General features: G+C 46.9%; 1 protein-coding gene across 1 annotated transcript in view; it reads left to right on the top strand.

The window, feature by feature from the left end:
• Positions 1–14277: 14277 nt before the first annotated feature.
• Positions 14278–19733, top strand: part of jing (AE binding protein 2 jing) — a 420486-nt gene continuing 415030 nt past the window's right edge. The window contains exon 1 of the mRNA XM_071694777.1: positions 14278–15785. Coding sequence (XP_071550878.1) covers positions 15010–15785 — 776 coding nt within the window. The 5' untranslated portion in view covers positions 14278–15009. The remainder of the gene's footprint in view (positions 15786–19733) is intronic.

Below are 19733 nucleotides of genomic sequence, written 5' to 3'. Positions count from 1 at the left end.
GGTCGTAAAGATTTGTTAGTCATTTAGCAAGAAATAAGCTTTTAAAGTAAGCTTTGTCATACATAAACACTTCAATCTACACATTATCCCAGTAGTTCATCTTTCTCTTTGGGTACAAGTAGGAATATATGTTATAAGGTGAACGATCTTTATAGGCGGAATTACTCTGCTTTCGTTGTGCCAGTATATGTAGCCAAAGAGACCCACTGGAAAAGCCCTCACGGAATATAACCTTGGAGTAGAATTTTCTGGTATTTGGTTTGCATGTTCGATACCGCTTACGTGAGAGTGGCTTTGGGTAAAGCATATAAAACGTGTATTAAAGGTGCAAAAATGCTTAGAAAGATATAATTTGCGCTGTAATTTAGTGTTTGAGTATTTATGATGAAAGGAAAGGCAAAAGGTGGTGGCTGTGTATGAGTATTGAGACTGGAATGGTTTGAGTTGAGGAAAGTGTTGATAAACAGCCTCGTTAGTTTAGCCTGTATCCTGTCTTTTGTTATTGCTAGTGCAATATTCCACTTCTTTCCTTCTACAATATATGAATATTGGGTAATTTTCTCTCTGTTCAACAAGGGTATTAATCGACTGATAAACAAGGACCCCTGTGTTAAGTGATATATAGTTCGAGGGTTGTAAGGTTTAGTGGAGAAAAATCTTGCGTGGTTGTAAAACCTTGTTTTTAATGAAAAAAAAGTAACATAAGTACCTTGTGATCTTTAACTAGTTCTGTAGGTTGAATCGCTTGATAATTTGGTTAGTTTATAAAATTGGCTGGTCCACATTTTCTGACCTTGCCCCTGTTTACTCGTTAAAAAGTAGGCGCAATGGGGCACACTCAGCTGTGCACTGAATAACACAAATTTCGCTGATGCCTTCAGCGCCGCCACCTCTCGTCGTGATCCAGACTGAACGGCAGTCAGGCGAGGCGACGCTCTCCCTGCAGAAGGCCTGCTTGGTAGGCATATTGTTCGCGTACCCAACACTTCCGACAAGAGAGAGAGAGAGAGAGAGAGAGAGAGAGAGAGAGAGAGAGAGAGAGAGAGAGAGAGAGAGAGAGAGACTTGAGTGTAACTTTTGTCGCTGCATACAAATTTGATGTAACTTCTGTACACATCCTCGGTTGTGGCGTGGAACTGGAAGGTTGTGGAGGTATCCTGACGTTACGTCTGTCTTCACTTGTAAGTTTTACATTTTGATGGCAACAGATTTTAGTTGGGTGAATATATATATAAACAAGGAATGCGTGAGAATTTTTCTTTTGATATACAGTTCGCGTTAATGACTGCGTTTGTGAAGGATATTATGGTTTGTGAGGCAAAAAGATGAAAAAAGATTTAATGTTACTTTTGAAGATTACTGTGAAACATAGTACCATTATTTGTTGTCGTATTAGTGGTGGTAGTAATGATTCTTATATAGTATTAGTGTCAGTAGTATTAGCAGTAGTGTTAGGAATGATTTTTATGATGAAATTATCATAAAATGAAAATGATAGAAAAAAGGATCATGATAATTTGGTTTTTAAAAAGTTGAAGGATGACATATGTTCTTAAATTACCGTCAGTGTAATGTACTCAAGCTTGTCCGTGCTATAACAAAGGCTTTGTCACATAAGATTAAGACCAATGCTTGACGTTAAGTTATAACTTAACTGCAACAGTTCACAGTTGTGAAGTTGCATATTCAGGTTTTGCTTCTCAAGCAGCGCTCTGTGTTGCATGTCTGAAACGTTCAAAGAGTATTTTTCCTGACCAAATGGAGGTAAATGCTTCGCGTAGGGGAAAAAAAGGGTATGAAAATATATTTGTACAGCGCCGTTCTGTATAGGTTACTTAAATCATTGATCTGATTACGTAGTTATGTAGGCTAATATTGTAATTGCCTTGCTACTTGTACAGGACGACGAGGTATAGTACCTACATACATACATACCTTGGGTTCCCATCTTTTTTGAGCAGATAGATGCCTAACTCACACTTGTGAGCAAAAGTCCCGGCTAACTTGATTATCAAGTTTCCGAAACAAAATTATGTAAATTCTCTTTCATTTTGTGTTCTGCCATCTCGCTTTTTGATGGTAACTTTGCATCAGTTGTTGCTTAAGAAAGTTTTGATCCGTTTAATGTGATACACCGGTTAAATTTGTGACTCATGTTGAGAGGGTAAGTTCGAGTGGTGTGTGTGCCATGGGAGGCGTACGTCATAATGACACTTTAGGGTCTGGTCAAAGGCCGTCCGTGGTCAAGGGTCGCACCGTCGCACTCAAGAGTCGCACCGTCGCACTCTAGGGTCGCACCGTCGCACTCACGGGTCGTACCGTTACGTACATAAGGGTCGCAACGTTTTACATTCAGTAGTCCATGGGATATAGTGGTTTCTTAGAAAATGCTATATGGTGTATATGATAGAAATTTGAAATATGGAGAGCAAGGAACTTAGACAATATGAACAGAGGAAATTAACGAAATGAAAGTGTTAAAATGCAGCCTAGCACACTTGTCTAAAGCAGCCGTCTCATAATCACCACACACTAGTAAAAAAGAAAAAGAGAACAATAACAAGGCAACGGGAGCATTGATAATGATAATAGTGAGAGTGATGATGATAATTTCAGTGGAGACAATAGGAACAGATTGTAAGAAATAGAGAAAAAACAACAACAATAAGAGATGAGAATGTTATGTCATTGTGCTATAAACAGGATAATCTCTTGAGGAGCGGGTAAGGTGTGTTACGATGATACGTGTTGATGTACGATAAGTCGTAAGCGCGCGTTGGGAATGTTGATTGTTTTTTTATTTTAATACCGGAAAAGAACAGTTACGGCTGCAGCAAGAGATGATCATGCGATAGCATGGCTTCCTCTGGAAGGGGGATTGGAAACAGGAGAGTTGGATATCGCCTAACGTACACTTCCCAATATATATCAACTTCGAAACTTTTGGCCATTATATATATATATATATATATATATATATATATATATATATATATATATATATATATATATATATATATATATATATAGAGAGAGAGAGAGAGAGAGAGAGAGAGAGAGATGTATGGGCTCTGTAATACCAGCAGATGTTTAACAAAGAATTTTTCTGTTGGTAGTTTATATTAACTTCACGGCCTTAATGACCCAGGCAATTGATAAGTCCCAAATAACCAACCAGTCTTCGAAGATGTGTCCATTATTTTTTTTTTCTTGACTTTTTTTTTGTCGAGTTTCTGAGTAAAAAGTTGTTGTGGGAAGGTCAATAGTGTAACAGGTTTTCCTTGCACGGGATCAATTCGTTCACTGGAAGCGGGCGGTGCTTGTCACCTGCCATCCATCGTCTTGCAAGCCCACGTAATGGGATTGAGGAGGTCGGACACAAATACGACCCCCAGGAAATGCGCATTCCAGGAGAGCATAAGAAGTGACAGTGAAAAACCGCGCGAAGGAAATGAACAGTCTCGGGGAGGATGGAGCCAATAACGTGAACAAAGTGAGAGGGAGCGGAACACGACGGGTTTTTTTTTTTTCCTTTTTTCTTTTTAGACAATTTAGGGGTTGAGATGGCGACTGACGCCCAAGGAAGAGGTTGGTGTAAGAATCAAATAGAGAGGGAGGTCGGGGATGTGTGAAAATGGAAAAGGAGAGAGAGAGAGAGAGAGAGAGAGAGAGAGAGAGAGAGAGAGAGAGAGAGAGAGAGAGAGAGAGAGAGGATGTTTGAATTGCCGTAGGATGAGAAAATGTGTGTGTGTGCAAGGCCTGGGAGGGGTAATGGGACATTTGATTAAATAAGACGCGAGGAATATATGTTACGGAAATGTTAGCGTGGGTAGAGGGCACAGTGATTGTGATCAACACCCAGAGATGTATCACACTTATGTGTGTGTGTGTGTGTGTGTGTGTGTGTGTGTGAGGGAGAGGGAGGGAGGCAAGGAGAGAGGCATGGGGGTGTTGCATCACGGGCGGCTGTTGGTTTGGCCAAACCACACAACACACCAACACCCCCACAGAAACGAGGAGAAAAAAAAAATATCACGTCATACTTAAAGGAGAAATACTGGTGCGGTGGTGGTGGTGGTGGACCCCACCGGGAGAACACGTACACCACCACTGGTGATACTGAACTGAACCGTTTGGATGCAGTGGTACGACCACTGCCCCTGTGCATGATGGGACGACCTTTTGAGCATGACGGTACGGCAACTGGATGATGGTGAGACCCTTATAAGGCACGACTTTGCGACTCCTGTGCATGACGGTACGACCCTTAAACATTACGATGCGACGCTTGAGCACGACGCTATGGTTCTGTATTAGCACGACGGTGCGACTCTTGGGGCCCTAACCTGTCCACGACCGTTTGAGCGTGAACGATACGACGCTGAAGCACGACTTTACGACCCTTGAGCATGATGGTGGTTGACCTATGACCTGACCCCTCAGGGGGTCACAACCGACATTCTTAAGGAGCTGAGTAAACATTAACGGACGTGGTGCAGATACGTATGAGAAGAAGCAACGAGAGGAAGTTGAACACATGCGGAGGAAGGAGTAAATCTCCGTGGCAGAAACAGATCGGATAATATTTTGGCCACACGTCAGGGGAACGGACAAGCACGGCGGAGAAATACAAAATAGTGGCGAGCAAAACAGAAAGAAAATGTGTACAAAGCGATTCTTTCTTTGATATTTGTTTAAACCTCATATTTTCCGGTAGTGTAATAAGGACGCTCCGAGAGAGTTGAAGAAGGGGATTAGGTGCAGTGAAGGCACCTCAGGGAAAGGGAAGGCCTGTGAGTAGAAAATGTGGGAAAGGACGTGAGGAGGCGGAGGTGGAGGGAGAGGAAGGACAAGTGAGGCGGTAGGTGGGTAAGGGACGAACACTACTGACGGAGAAGCGGTGGTACGAAGGTACGGGGGCGAGGTTTGTGTGTGACTGACGAAGAATAGGGGGGGGGGGGGGGGATTGGTCTCGGCTCCGGTTGTGACCTGACGGTGTGCATAATGTAGAAGGTTATGGCTTCTGGCGGTATCGTATAGTGGTACAAACGTTGTCGTCTGGTATGATAGACAACTTTCCTCACTCATCTGGTATGATCGGAAGCCCTTTAGAGTCATCTGGTATGGTCAGAAACCCTCCACAGTCATCTGGTATGGTTGGAACCCCATTAGAGTCACCTGGTATGGTCAGAAACCCTCCACAGTCATTTGGTATGGTCGGAAACCCTTTACAGTCATCTGGTATGGTCAGAAACCCTCCACAGTCATCTGGTATGGTCGGAAACCCTTTACAGTCATCTGGTATGGTCAGAAACCCTCCACAGTCATCTGGTATGGCAGAAAACCCTCCACAGTCATCTGGTATGGTCAGAAACCCTCCACAGTCATCTGGTATGGTAGGGAACCCTCCACAGTCATCTGGTATGGACAGAAACCCTCCACAGTCATCTGGTATAGTCGGAAGCCCTCCACTTTCATTTGGTACGGTCGGAAACCCTCCACACTCATATGGTATGGTTGGAAGTCCTCGACTCTGCTATCTGGTGTGGTCGGAAACCCTCAGCAGGCATCTGCTATGGTCGGCTGCAAGGTTCGCGATAAAAAGCTGTGAAAAGCCCAAACCATCGGTTTTTTCCGTTTCTCAAATAAAGCCGGCAAAAAACGGGAAAACTTTTTTAAGTTATTAGAATCCATATATATATATATATATATATATATATATATATATATATATATATATATATATATATATATATATATATATATATATATATATATATATATATATATATATATATATATATATATATATATATATATATATATATATGATAACTTGTTTATTCTGCGCATGAAATAACTGCAGGAATCATATATCCACCGATTTGAGGCCCCCTAAGTTGTAGTATTAAGAGATTTTCGAAAGATTAATTGATTCAAAAATCGCGCCAGTTGTGCGAGCGGTATTGGCAGCAGTGCGCGGCGGCCGTGGCTGAAAACATTGCGGCCAGACGTCGGGGTAAGTCGCCTCTCTCCGTCGACATTATGAGTTTTACATTGCATACGGAATACCTTGCGGTAGATGTTCCAGTGAAGCTTCGAGGATCTGAAATGTGGCTAATGTTGAAAAACAATTCAGAAGTGTTTAGACGTTTGGGGAGAGTGGCGAGTGCTGGTTTGTTATGGTAACCGATGCACGGCGTTTGGCGTAGTTACGACATAGCACGGTGTTCAACTTAAGAGGCACAGAGGCGTCTCAGCTCGTGACGGTGTTAAAGGTTTGATGACCATTATGGCAAGGATCTTGACGAAACATTACTTGACCCTAAGTTGCCCATGGTTTAGAAGGCAGAGTGTGATTTGCTTAAGCAGCGAAAATCACAACGACCCAAAGATTATCATGGCCTAGGCTATGATGAGGTTTTCCCATGAGAAAATTTGCTTTATGAGATGCATATAAATAGAATTTAGTCTGGAATTTAGCTGTATTTCTGATTTACAGGAAAATTGCTTACAGTTACTCAGGAAGAAGCAGCAGAAAAAAGGGATCACAGACAACCATTTTCACCTCAATTTGCCGTGTTTCATGGATTTCGAAGCAGAGATGTTGACTTATAAAAAAAAAAAACCGGTGTTTCGTCTTCAGATACAAGCTGTGTACAAATATAAATCAGGGGTTGGCTGATATTGGAGATCAGGACATCCAAAAATATCACTCTCCACTTCATAATCAAAATAACAACAGCTAAATAGCCATTAGGTCGTAGCGCTTTCCACATTCCACAAAATCACAACAGATTTAGGGTACCACCAGGGTCATTCTCGTCTCCCACAACCTACTGAGCTTTTCCGAGCTCAGCATCAACTGAAGGAGTTTCTCTTCTTTAGTATATGTTTGATCTAACTCGAGGAATAGGTTGGGCCGGTGAAACAAAACCTAAACTTGCAAAAATACAGGAGTCGCTTTGATTGTCTTTACGCCATCCATGAGTCCGGTGGGATTGAAAAATAGGTACCACATAAATGAGCTTAAATTATATACTTTTGATTGTAGTTGGAGTTTATATGGATATATATTATTGCTAAGTTACCGAAGACTTAGCTGTTTGTTTTTTTCATTATTATATGTCCCACAATTGATTTAGCAAATCAGTCCTTTTTATCTTTGTGTTGTTATGGATGTATCTGCTAACCGAACCGACATCAGTCATATATTTTTTTTTGTTGAATTCCTGTGTTATAAGGCTCGGTACATTTTTTTTTTTTCGAATTAAACATATCGTACTCACTTTTAGTCTTACGTATTTAAACGCTCTAAGTCTGTCTTTATTTCGTCCAATGGATAGATCAAGATCATTGTGGATTGTGTAGTGGTATTAAGATACTGCAAGCATTATCTTTAGAACAAATAGTGTATTAAAAAGCGGACTTTTTATGCAGCAGTTACGGATTAATCCAAAACTCTATTATTACTAGGGAAAAACACCGTTATTTAGTCTTTTTTTTTTTTTGTAAATCCATGGGGGGAAAAATTGGCTAGACCAATTGGTGCTAAACCGGGTCAGAATATGGTTTGGTGGGGAACCCTCCACATCGTCATATAGTTTAATGGGAAACCCTCCACGTTGTCATATAGTATGGTGGGAAACCCTCCACATCGTCATATAGTTTAATGGGAAACCCTCCACGTTGTCATATAGTATGGTGGGAAACTCCCCTACATTGTCATATGATATGGTGGAAAACACCCTACATTGTCATGATATGATGGGAGACCCCCTGCATTGTCATATAGTATGGTGGGAAACCCCTACATTGTCATATAGTATGGTGGGAACCCCCCTACATTGTCATATAGTATGGTGGGAAACCCCTTACATTGTCATATAGTAAGGTGGGAAACCCCCTACATTGTCATAATATGATGGAAAACCCCCTACATTGTCATATAGTATGGTGGGAAACCCCCACACTCATATAGTGTGGTGGGAAACCCTCCACATTGTCATACAGTATGGTGGAAAGCCCTCCACGTTGTCATATTGTATGATAGAAAACCCTCCACATTGTCATAAAGTATGGTGGGAAACCCCCATATTGTCATATAGTATGGTGGGAAACCCCCTACATTGTCATAGAGTATGGTGGGAAATCGCAGTCATATAGTATGGTAGGAAATCCCCACACTCATGTAGTGTGTTGGGAAACCCCTTCATTGTCATAGTATGATGGGAAACCCCCACACTGTCAGTATAGTGGGAAACCCCCACACTGTCACTTTGTATGGTGGGAAGCCCCCACACTGTCATATAGTGTGGCGGGAAACCCTTATCGCATAGACCTTTCATGACTTCCACGAGAGATGAATATGATTCGTCAAGGGCCATTCCTTACCCCCATGCCTCATGAATGACGGACACGGATGACGAAGGACGCGGCAGACGACTTGAATGACACCCAAACGTGGATGACAGACGACAACAGGGATGACGGATGGCAGAGGACAGCACGTCTGGCATCCGAGGACACAAAACACGGACGCACGACTTTGCCAGCGACTACCAACCGGCCCTCGTCCTTGTGTTTGTGTTCCTGACTGCACTCTTAAGAGACACGGTTCGCAGAAGATGTAACCTTCCCTACTCCACGCCTGGGGTATGATTAGCCCTGCGTTCGCTGTGCTGTGCGCTCGGATCATGCATCAGAGTCATCCAGGTCATGTAGCCAGGAAAAGCGTTCCCCTCGCTGGATGGCTAATGCTGAGGCGCCGAACTAGAAAGCTGGCTGCCCTCCGTTTCTCCTCCTCCCTCAGCGTTCCCCTCGCTGGATGGTTAATGCTGAGGCGCCGAACTAGAAAGCTGGCTGCCCTCCGTTTCTCCTCCTCCCTCAGCGTTCCCCTCGCTGGATGGTTAATGCTGAGGCGCCGAACTAGAAAGCTGGCTGCCCTCCGTTTCTCCTCCTCCCTGGTCCTTAGCTGATTTGATTACTTCAAACGCACCTGAAGATAAGTTATCGGCTTTACCACCAGCAGGCGTGCCGCCAGGGTAACAGCACCACAACACCTTAACGACAGGGATGCCACCCAAGCACCACAGTAGCAGTGAAACGTCATTGAATAGAGGCCCCTATAACCCTCTTCCTCTCCTTCTCTTTTCCCCCTATTGCATTCTCATCCTCGCCGCCACTCGTTGGAGCCCCTCCAGCTAACTTCCTCCCAATTTCTTCGGCTTCCAGGACCTTTCTCCCTCCAGTCAACAAGCGAGATATTTACGTGGCTTTTACCTCCGGACGCCTTTGACCCGAGGCCGGCAGTCGCATGTGTGTTGCACCTGCCTGAAGCTTAGCTTATGATGTTATCCGTGGAACGCAGGCTGGAACTGTGTACCATATGGGGATGTCATTGTACGGGAGGGGGATGTCTAGGGTACGTGGGTGTCAGTGTACGGGAGGGGGGAAGTCAGTGTACGGTACGAGGATGTCAGTGTACGGGAGGAGGATGTCCACGGTACGGAGGTGTCAGTGTACGGGAGGGGGATGCCAGTGTGTGGTACGGGGATGTCAGTGTACACTATGGGGATGTCAATCAGCGTAACCTTTGAGAATGTAAGTCATAGTTACGGGAGAGTCCGGTACGTGACGAGCCGGCTGTGTTGTGGGAACCATATCCTCTTTGTTACCTTAGAACACAACGGTACGGTCCTTGGGTACGATGGGCCTGACCTCTGACCTGACCCGTATAAGGTCATATTGTATATGGTGAGAAATTAGATGCGTGAAAGAATGCGTGGTACCCATTATCACTTCCTCTCTCTGTTGTGGTCGTGTGTGTGTGTGTGTGTGTGTGAATGTGTGTGGGGCAAGTAGTTTGGATGTCGTGAGTGGTCCAGGCTGTAGTTGGCCCCAGTGTAGAGTCCGTCCCATCCTCAAGAGAGAGAGAGAGAGAGAGAGAGAGAGAGAGAGAGAGAGAGAGAGAGAGAAACTCACACACTCAGACACGCCCTCTCATGTCTTGTGGTATCACACGCGGAGGCGACACGAACGCGAACCCCTGAATTTCTCCATAAATCCTCACTCGAGTTTTGCAGGTGTCGCCACGACGCGTCCCTCAGTCTTCTCACGGAGCTGCTGAAAGATTAACTTCTTGCCTCCTCCTCCTCCTCCTCCTCCTCCTCCTCCTCCTCCTCCTCCTCCCTCCTTCCTCGACCCCCCCACTCCTGCCTGCTTGCCTGGTAACTGACCTTTTAATTAAAGACTGGCATTTCTCTAGCATTAAGAACACATAAGTGTCTTCCTCCTCCAGCGTCTCTCATCACAAATTCAACCTTTAACTTTTGCATTTGGTGACCTTTTTTTTTTTTTTCTTTTTTAAGGGAACCAGAAGGCTGACGTGTGATACTGTTCCCCGACTTTATTTATTTATTTTTTCTTTTAAGTTCATTAAACGCCATGTGCTTTATCATCGTTTTTTTTTTCTATGTAGATATTAAGGATTTAGTCCACTAATATTCTCTTCCGACAGCCAACCTCGTTGTAGGCCATCAGGTCCTCTGTCACATAAACTCCAGTGTAAATTGTTGCCAGATGTTTGGAGTCTTGGTGCCGCGTCAAGTTTCATATACTTGAAGTCTTGATGCCACGTCAAGTTTCATATACTTGGTCTTGATACCACTTCAAGTTTCGGATATTTGAAGTTTTGATGCCACGTAAAGTTTGGGATGTTTGAAATCTTGATGCCACGTCAAGTTTCGGATATTTGAAATCTTGATGCCACGTCAAGTTTCGGATATTTGAAGTCTTGATGCCATGTCAAGTTTCAGATATTTGAAGTCTTGATGCCACTTCAAGTTTCCTATACTTGAAGTCATGATGCCATGTCAAGTTTCGGATATTTGAAGTCTTGATGCCACGTCAAGTTTCAGATATTTTAAGTCTTGACGCCACTTCAAGTTTCATATACTTGAAGTCTTGATGCCATGTCAAGTTTCAGACATATGAAGTCTTGATGCCACGTCAAGTTTCAGATATTTGAAGTCTCGATACCACTTCAAGTTTCATATACTCGAAGTCTTGATACCTCATTAAGTTTCGCATATTTGAAGTCTTGATGCCACGTCAAGTTTCAGATATTTGAAGTGAATGCCACATCAAGTTTCAGATATTTGTGGTCTTGATACTACGTCGTTTCAGATATTTGAAGTGAATGCCACATCAAGTTTCAGATATTTGTGGTCTTGATACTACGTCGTTTCAGATTTTTGATGTCTGGATGCCACGTCAAGTTTCAGATATTTGAAGTATTGATGCCACGTCAAGTTTCAGATATTTGAAGTAGTGATGCCAAGTCAAGTTTCGGATATTTGAAGTCTTGATGCCACGTCACGTTTCGGATACTCGAAGTCTTGATGCCATGTCAAGTTTCGCATACTCGAAGTCTTGATGCCATGTCAAGTTTCGGGTATTTGCAGTCTTGGTGCTACGTCAAGTTTCGGGTATTTGCATTCTTGGTGCCACGTCAAGTTTTGGATATTTGCAGTCTTGGTGCCACGTCAAGTTTCGGGTATTTGCAGTCTTAATGCCACGTCAAGTTTTGGATGTTTGAAGTCTTGGTGCCACGTCAAGTTTCGGGTATATGAAGTCTTGGTGCCACGTCAAGTTTTGGATATTTGCAGTCTTGATGCCACGTCAAGTTTTGGATATTTGAAGGCTTGGTGCCACGTCAAGTTTCGGGTATTTGCAGTCTTAATGCCACGTCAAGTTATGGATATTTGAAGTCTTGGTGCCACGTCAAGTTTCGGATATTTGCAGTCTTAATGCCACGTCAAGTTATGTCTCCATGAGGCAGACTTTACCCCTCTTAGTCCCACCTCTCTGGAACACTGGTCGTACATTTGTTGGCCTCCAGAAGTAATGTATCTACCCCGGCGCGCCCTTCCACGCGGCACTGCCGGTCCCCGTAACCTACCGCGCTGGCCCTGGAAGAATGCCATCTGTATGCACTGGCATTTCCAGCATCCGATTGTTGGCTCATTGATAATTGAAAGCACCTTCTCCGGCCGGGCCTGGGCCTTGGGTCGCGCGCGTGTCCCCGCTACGCCGCCCTTGGGAAAGGAGTCGATGATCAGAGAAGGTGACGCAAGTCAAACCTGTCTCCTCCCATCTCTTAGCCTGCCTGAGCACGACGACGGCGCTTAAAAAGTCTGGCTGGGTCTGACGACCAGGAGGCCTTTGACCCGAGCCGCGCCCGCCGCCGCCGCCGCACCGCCGCCCCCCCCGAGGGTTGGTCGTATTGAGGGGTAGGGCGTTCCGAACGTCAGTCCAAGACGGCACTCGCAAGCAAGTGTCGTCGCGTGTGTGTCGTGCAGCCGGAGGCTCCTCCTCCTCCTCCTCCTCCTCCTCCAGTGCGGCTCTGACCGCGTCGTGTGCCCTGCGTCCAAAAGAGCCTCCGACGTGTTTGGCGCACATAACGGTCATGATTGATGAATGACGTCGTGGCTGAGGAGGCGATTTTGTGCGATTATGTTATCCACCAGGTAAAGGTTGACGCGTGTGATGCACCTACCCGTCTGCTGTACGCTGCAGAGGTTAATGTGTTTTGTGTTTCCTCGGGCCCTCAGTATCCTTCTGCCTGCCCAACACGACGAAAGGTTACCTCATTACATTGTCTTTTATTATTATATCCGACAGATGACGTGGGTTCTGTTATGCCACGAAAGGTTAACGTTTCTTTTTTTTTAATCTCTCTCTCTCTCTCTCTCTCTCTCTCTCTCTCTCTCTCTCTCTCTCTCTCTCTCTCTCTCTCTCTCTCTCTCTCTATCTATCTCTCTCTCTCTCTCTCTCTCCTTTGTGCGTCCAAAGGTCCATAGCTGTTGTCCTCCGATCCGACGGTTTCACGGTCGGGGTCGGACTTGTATGTGCAGTCGAAAGTTCACGGGCTTTCGGGTGTAGTAGCTACCTACACCCAGGATTCCCCTTATATTGTGTGGCCACCACACTCACCTGTAGGTATTGTGTATATATATATATATATATATATATATATATATATATATATATATATATATATACACCCAGACTTGACGTATTTTGTCTACGCCCAACGCTTGATGTGTTCTGTGTAGCACTGCCAAACACTGTATTTGCCTAGTGTTCTCTTATGTAACAGTTGACGTGCTCTGTACCCAGAGATAAGAGTGGGGGGTGGGGGACCTCGGTTATCTGAACCCAGAAGTCCAGTCCCTTTGTTCTGAACCCCCGAGGTCGACTCGTTCTGTGTTCTCCAAAGCCCGAGAGTCTCGTCTGTCTCATGTTTATAGACAGACAAAGGGTGGTGTACCCTCTTTGGCAGGCCAGAGTTCCGTCTGTGTCCCCTCAGTGCACAGAGGATGACGTGATCTATGTCATCGGGCTTTGACTTGTTCATTGTCCTTTGTTTTAAAGGTTTGGTGCGCTTTGTGCTCTGCGTCCAAAGGTGTGTACACAGGCACTGTTTTCTACGCGCGGATGATTGACTTGACCGGGAGCTTTAAGCCACATCGGTTAACGTGTGTCTTTGAGTCTTGACGAGCTCTGTATCTTGCACTGAAGGGGTCGACTGTGTTCTCTGGTCGACGCTGGGAGCTGGACGCGGGCTGGATCCTATACCCAGAGAGTGAGGGTGGCAGGCATCGTGTTTTACACCCTAAAGCTTAAAAGCGTTCGCAGCAGCTACACCCTAGGCTGATGCGTCGAGTTTCCCCACACTCTGATGCTTAGTTGATCTGTTTTACACCTTTAAGCTCATGGTGGTCATCCTTTTCTATACATAAGGGTGTTAAGTTCGACTTCTTTACACCTGGAGACTTGTATCCTCAGTAGCTTTGTCCTACACCCAAAGATTGGCTTTGTTGGTGTTCTACACCCAGAGGTTGATGGGGTGTGTGCGCTACGTATAATTACGACAGTGACGTGGCTCTCTGTATGTGTTCTCCGCGCCCAGATGTTGAGGGGTGTCTGTCTGTGATGGCCGGGGAGCCACTGACGTGTTCCGTCTTTGTGTTGGAAGGGCCTGAGTGCCGGCTGTAGCCAGCCAGAACAGGAGGAGGGGTGTGTGTGAGGCGAGTACCTAGCCACGGGTACGTACGGCGGGATTTAATGTGCGAGGTGGCAGAGGGCTTTAATGCGTAGCGCCCACCGCTTGAGAGAGAGAGAGAGAGAGAGAGAGAGAGAGAGAGAGAGAGAGAGAGAGAGAGAGAGAGAGAGAGCTGGACGAGTTCGTTCCGGGGTGGGGACTGACGGCGGGACAGGTCGACGACCTCTGGCGGTGTATATATAAACACTAACGCAAGAGTGACCTTTGTATGTAACATGGCGGGGTGTGTGTGTGGACGGTGGCGGCGGCCGCGGCAGTGGTGGTGGTGGTGGTAGTGAGGCAGGCCAGGCAGGCAGGCAGCCAGTCTGTCTCTCCTCGTGCCGTGGTGTTGGTGGCCAGGCACATACACACACACACACACACGCACACACACACACCTCCCTTGCCGCCTCTCTTAAAGCCTGACCTCAACCTTGCGCTCCCACGAACCCGGGGACACCCTCCGTCTGTCTCCCTCCCTCAGAGCTCCCTGATGTAACGCTAACTGTATCTCTATATTAACTGTATGACACCTCCACCACCACCTCGTCATCTTCGGGTCGTGGGGGCGGCCGTAATGTCTCGCCCGGGCCATAGCATGTGGGCTTGTAAATAAAGTTGATTGAAATTGAAATTGAAGCTCTTGGTGCCCGGGCGGCCAAGGTTAGCGAGGCTTTAACATTACGGTCGCGTCTAACCGGTTACCTGCGGCGTGTTCACCCGGCCAGGCCTTCGTCCGTGGCGGGGACAGGCCATGAGTGGCGTGTCTCCGACGGGCCAGTGTGATCCTGAAGGTGTGTGTTGCTGTATGTATGTGGAGGTAGGAGTGGCGGAGAGTGCGTGTGTGGTGTGTGGTGGGGCGGGTGGAGGCGCGGGTCGGTGGGCACCCGACAGTGCTGGTCATGGCGGGAGCGGAGGAGGACGCGCCTCCCATTCTCTCCTGTGTGTCGTCTCGGTCATCACGACCTCCTCTGCGGTCTGCTGCACGGCATCACCCCGCCGCTGACGCTGCTGCACGGGACCAGGCCGGCGGAGGCCGTCATGCGGGTGATGAGGGGAAGGGGAGGGGCGTGTGGGTCGGCCGGATGCGCCCCCTGCCTGCCGGGAGTGCAGCAGCAGCAGCAATAGCAAAGGCAGCAGCGTTCAGCAGCAGCAGCAGCAGCAGGAGGAGGAGCCGTGGCCTCAGTGCAAGAAGTGCAGTGGTGGAGGCCAGAGCGTCGCCACAACCTGTCCTGAGAGCCGCACACCGCTCCACGTCCCTGCCTCACTTGCTCCTCCAGCCTACGCTTCACTCTCCACCCGAGGCTGCCCCTCCACCACGTCGGCGACGACCGCCTCCCCCCGCGTCGGGCTCCACCACCGCCGCCACCGACAGCCCTCCCGCAACACTCCTCACCAACAATCATTTTCCTCCAAAGGTATCGGCTTCCACGGAGCCTCCCACAGTGATGTGTGATACTAAGAATGGCAGTGTCTTGGAAACGGAAAGTGTCTTGTTCGGTGTGTTTAAGAGTGCGATGAGAGAAGGAGGAGTAGAGGAGGAGGAAGAGGAAGAGGAGGAGGATGCCGATGATATGGATGGGGAAGAGGGAGAGGATGGTGGAGACGGGGAGGTGGGGGCGGAGAAGACTGGGCAGCGAAGGGCCGCGAGATACGATTCGGCCGACTCTTCTGACAGGTAAGGAAGGTGGCACGTGAACCTCTTGTTGTGCTGGGGGGGTTGGTGTCCAGGTGCCTCCTCCACACACACACACACACACACACACACACACACACACACACACACACACACACACACGTACGTGTAAAGACAATGTACATTTACATACATGTGCAAGGTTAGGAGATGGTGGGGGGCAAGTAGCAGTCAGACATACACACACGCCCATTAACATACCACCACACCTGACTGCCCCACCGGGACATATACCTCCTCAGTTCTCCTCACACAGATGTAAAAAGATAGATCCAGTGACCTCCCGAATACTCCCCACCTAATAGATCACAGCAGTAGCCTCCCCAGTACTCCCCGTAGGTAAGAAACCCACTGCAGTAACCTCCCCAACACTCCCCATAAGTGAAATACCACTACAGTAACCTACCTCCCTCCCCCAATACTCGCCAGAGGTATTGAATCCCAACCTTCAATAACCTCCCCCTTCATGCATGGTGAATAACCTCGGCTTTCACTGTCAGCTCGGACGTTCACTGTCAACCTAACAGAAGCAGCGGTGACGAAACGGTGTCACTGTTAGCAGCAGTGACAGTGACAGAAGCGATTAACGGTGTCTGCCATAACAGCAGTGCTGGCAGCAACAGTACCCATAGTAGCAATGACAACAGTGACCACAGGAACAGTAGTAGCAACAGTAGTGATAACATTGGCAGTAACAACAGTAACAGTTACACTGACAACAGTAACAGTTGCAGCAACAACAGTGACTACAGTAACACTAGTGAGAATGACATTTGTGACAACAGTGACAAAAGAAAACACCAGTACCAGCAATATATACTGTGGCAAAAGCTTCTAACAGCAGTGACAACAGATACAGTGACAACAAAAGCAGTAACTGACAACAGTGTTGACAACGTCTAAGCGCATCGGAAACAGCATCACCAGCGGTGACACCTGCAATATTGGCACTCGTGGTTGTGACAGAAGCAACAGTGAGAGTGACGGGAACAAATGTGTTGTAACGGGAACAGTGAAAACCATTAGGTGTTATAGTAACGGTGGCAGTAACAGTGAAACTAACAGAAGCTGTAATGGTAGAACCAACAGATTAGTAACAGTCACTAACAGTGAAACCAATATAACCAGTAAAAGTGGAATCAACACATCAGTAACAGTGATTGTAACAGTGAAACCAACAGCAGTAACAGTAGAACAACAGGTCAATAGCTAACTGTAACATTGAAATCAACAGAAGCATTAACAGTAGAACCAACGGATCAGTAACAGTGACTGTAACAGTGAAACCAAAAGGAGCAGTGACAGTGGAACCAGCAGATCAATATCAGTGAATGTAACAGTGACACGAACGGAAGCAGTGACAGCAGAACCAACGGATCAATAACACTGGACCCAACAGAAGTTACTACAACAGAACCAACAGACCAGTAACAGTGAAACCAACGGAAGTGATACTGGGAGCAGGAAGTGGAAAAAAAAAGACTAATATCCAGTAACAACGGTTTCACTGCCATGAGCAACAGGTGAAATTAGTTAGCAGTGGCAACAGTAAGGGTGAACAGTAATTGATACCCGTTACGTCAACAGGTATATACATATACAATAGACGGAGACGGCAGTGGGCGGGATCAACGGAAGTATATCTAACAGTAACAATGAGAGAGTCATTTTAAGTGTCAGCGGGAGTAACAGTATATATATATATATATATATATATATATATATATATATATATATATATATATATATATATATATATATATATATAAACATCAAGGGCAAGTGTCGTTGGAGCCCCGTCAACAGTGATAATAGCAGTGATGACAGTGAACGAACGATAAAGTAACTGCAGGCCAGGTGCGTCGTGCGGCCGATGGTGCACGACGGGAGACAAGGCCTCTCCCGGGAGGGAGGAAGTCAGACCGGAGCATTATACTCCCAAGTGAGGGAGGAGGGGGTGACATTGGCACGAGCTCTGATGAAGAGGGTTGGTAGATTTGAATTGGGCGTTCGGTTAACGAGAAGGATTAACGAGGTTACTCAACTCTGGACGCGATGTCCTCGTTAAGCTGTTACCAAGATAGGCGTGTGAAGAAGCCCTTTTGACGCTGGCAATAATTGTTGGGGAGGCACCTCGGTTGTATATTCTCCGTGATCAGAATTTTTGAAATTTGAAGTGACGGGAGTGGCTTTTGACAGCAGCACCGTCGCTGACAACATCGATACAGACAAGCGTGTGTTTGATACCGGTGACCTGACAACAGTGACTCTGACAACATCAGTGCACAGGAACAGCTCTGAATTACCTTCCTTAGAACATGAAACTTGACCACAGCTCAAGCAAGACTGTACAGTATAGAGACCACAGCTTTGAATTCATTTTCGTCTCGGGGCGGTATACATATACATAGAGGGATTTTGAATCTACGCACTGGTGGGAAACCAACGGAAACAGACAACGGCAATAACGGTAGGATCTTACAGCAAGATGATCAGCAGGTGATCGGGCAGGGACCCAGGGAAGCAACAGATTGATCATAACAGTAATAGGTGGATGGTGGGTAATTTGAGGTAAACTGCCGTAGTAACAGACAGACAGACAGACAGCACAGGAACAACAGATGGACCACAGGAACTGCCGATAGACTACAGTAGCAATAGACGGACTACTACAGGAACAACAGATGGACCACAGGAACTGCCGATAAACTGCAGTAGCAACAGATGAACCACTACAGGAGCAACAGTTGGACTACAGTAGCAACAGATAGACCACAGGAACAACAGATGGATAACACTAACAACAGATAGACTTCAGTAACAACAGATGGACCACAGGAACAACAGGTGGATTTCAGTTGCAACAGACGGACTTCAGTAACAACAGATGGAGGACGTAAGAACAAATGGACTTAGTAGCAACAGACGGACTTCATTAACAACAGATGGACGACGTAACAACAGATGGACTTCAGTATTAGCAGATGGACGACGTAACAGCAGATGGACTTCAGTAACAACAGATGGACGACGTAACAACAGACGGACTTCAGTAACAACAGATGGACGACGTAAGAACAGATGGACTTCAGTAACAACAGATGGACGACGTACCAACAGATGGACTTCAGTTACAACAGGTAGACTACAGTAGACAACACACAGAACGTAGCAGCAACGGGGCCACAGATACATACATAGCAACAGCTGTAATGGAAGAGCCAGCCTGGGCAGTAAGACCTCAGTCGAGGAGAGGATGGGGAGGCTGGGATGGGCAGGCAGCAGTAGCCCCCAGCTTGTAAGAGTAGGAGGCGAGTGAGAGAGAGGGAGAGGGGAGGGCAAGAGGGAGGCAGACATAAGGAGAGCGGTGGCAGGCCAGGACAGGGCAACAGGGCAGGGCAGGGCAGGGCGGTGATAATAGGGGGGCCGGATGGGCGGGCAGCTCCGTCGTCGTACCCCAGGAGAACCAGCCGCCCGCCCTCCCTCACCCAGCTCCCCACCTGCCTACCTATCCTCCCTCCCTCCCTCATCATCATCATCATCATCCCGCACCCCCTGCCTATCCGTAGTTGCACCCCCCCGCCCCCCTCACGCCCACGTTCATCCGTGGTTCAGACGTCCCCCTCATGAGGGACGTTTGTCAACCTCATGTTATACTGTCGCATCCACCATGGCCCGAGAGGACGCCCAGGGAACGCACAAGTTATTGTGGGTTATTGTCTGAGACCAGTTAATGGTGGTGGTGGTGATGACGGGTGGTGGTGTGTGAGGGAGTCCTGATGGTCGTACAGGGGAACAGGCAGAATGGTGGGGCAGGGTCGTGCAGGTAGGATAGTGAGGGAGGGCCGTGCAGGGAGGGAGACAGGCAGGATGGTGAGGGAGGGTCGTGCAGGGAGGGAGACAGGCAGGATGGTGAGGGAGGGTCGTGCA

Source organism: Panulirus ornatus, chromosome 57 (genome assembly GCF_036320965.1).
Source record: "Panulirus ornatus isolate Po-2019 chromosome 57, ASM3632096v1, whole genome shotgun sequence".
NCBI lineage: Eukaryota > Metazoa > Arthropoda > Malacostraca > Decapoda > Palinuridae > Panulirus > Panulirus ornatus.
The sequence above is the reverse complement of the archived record's forward strand: the minus strand, read 5'-3'. Positions and strand labels throughout refer to the sequence as shown.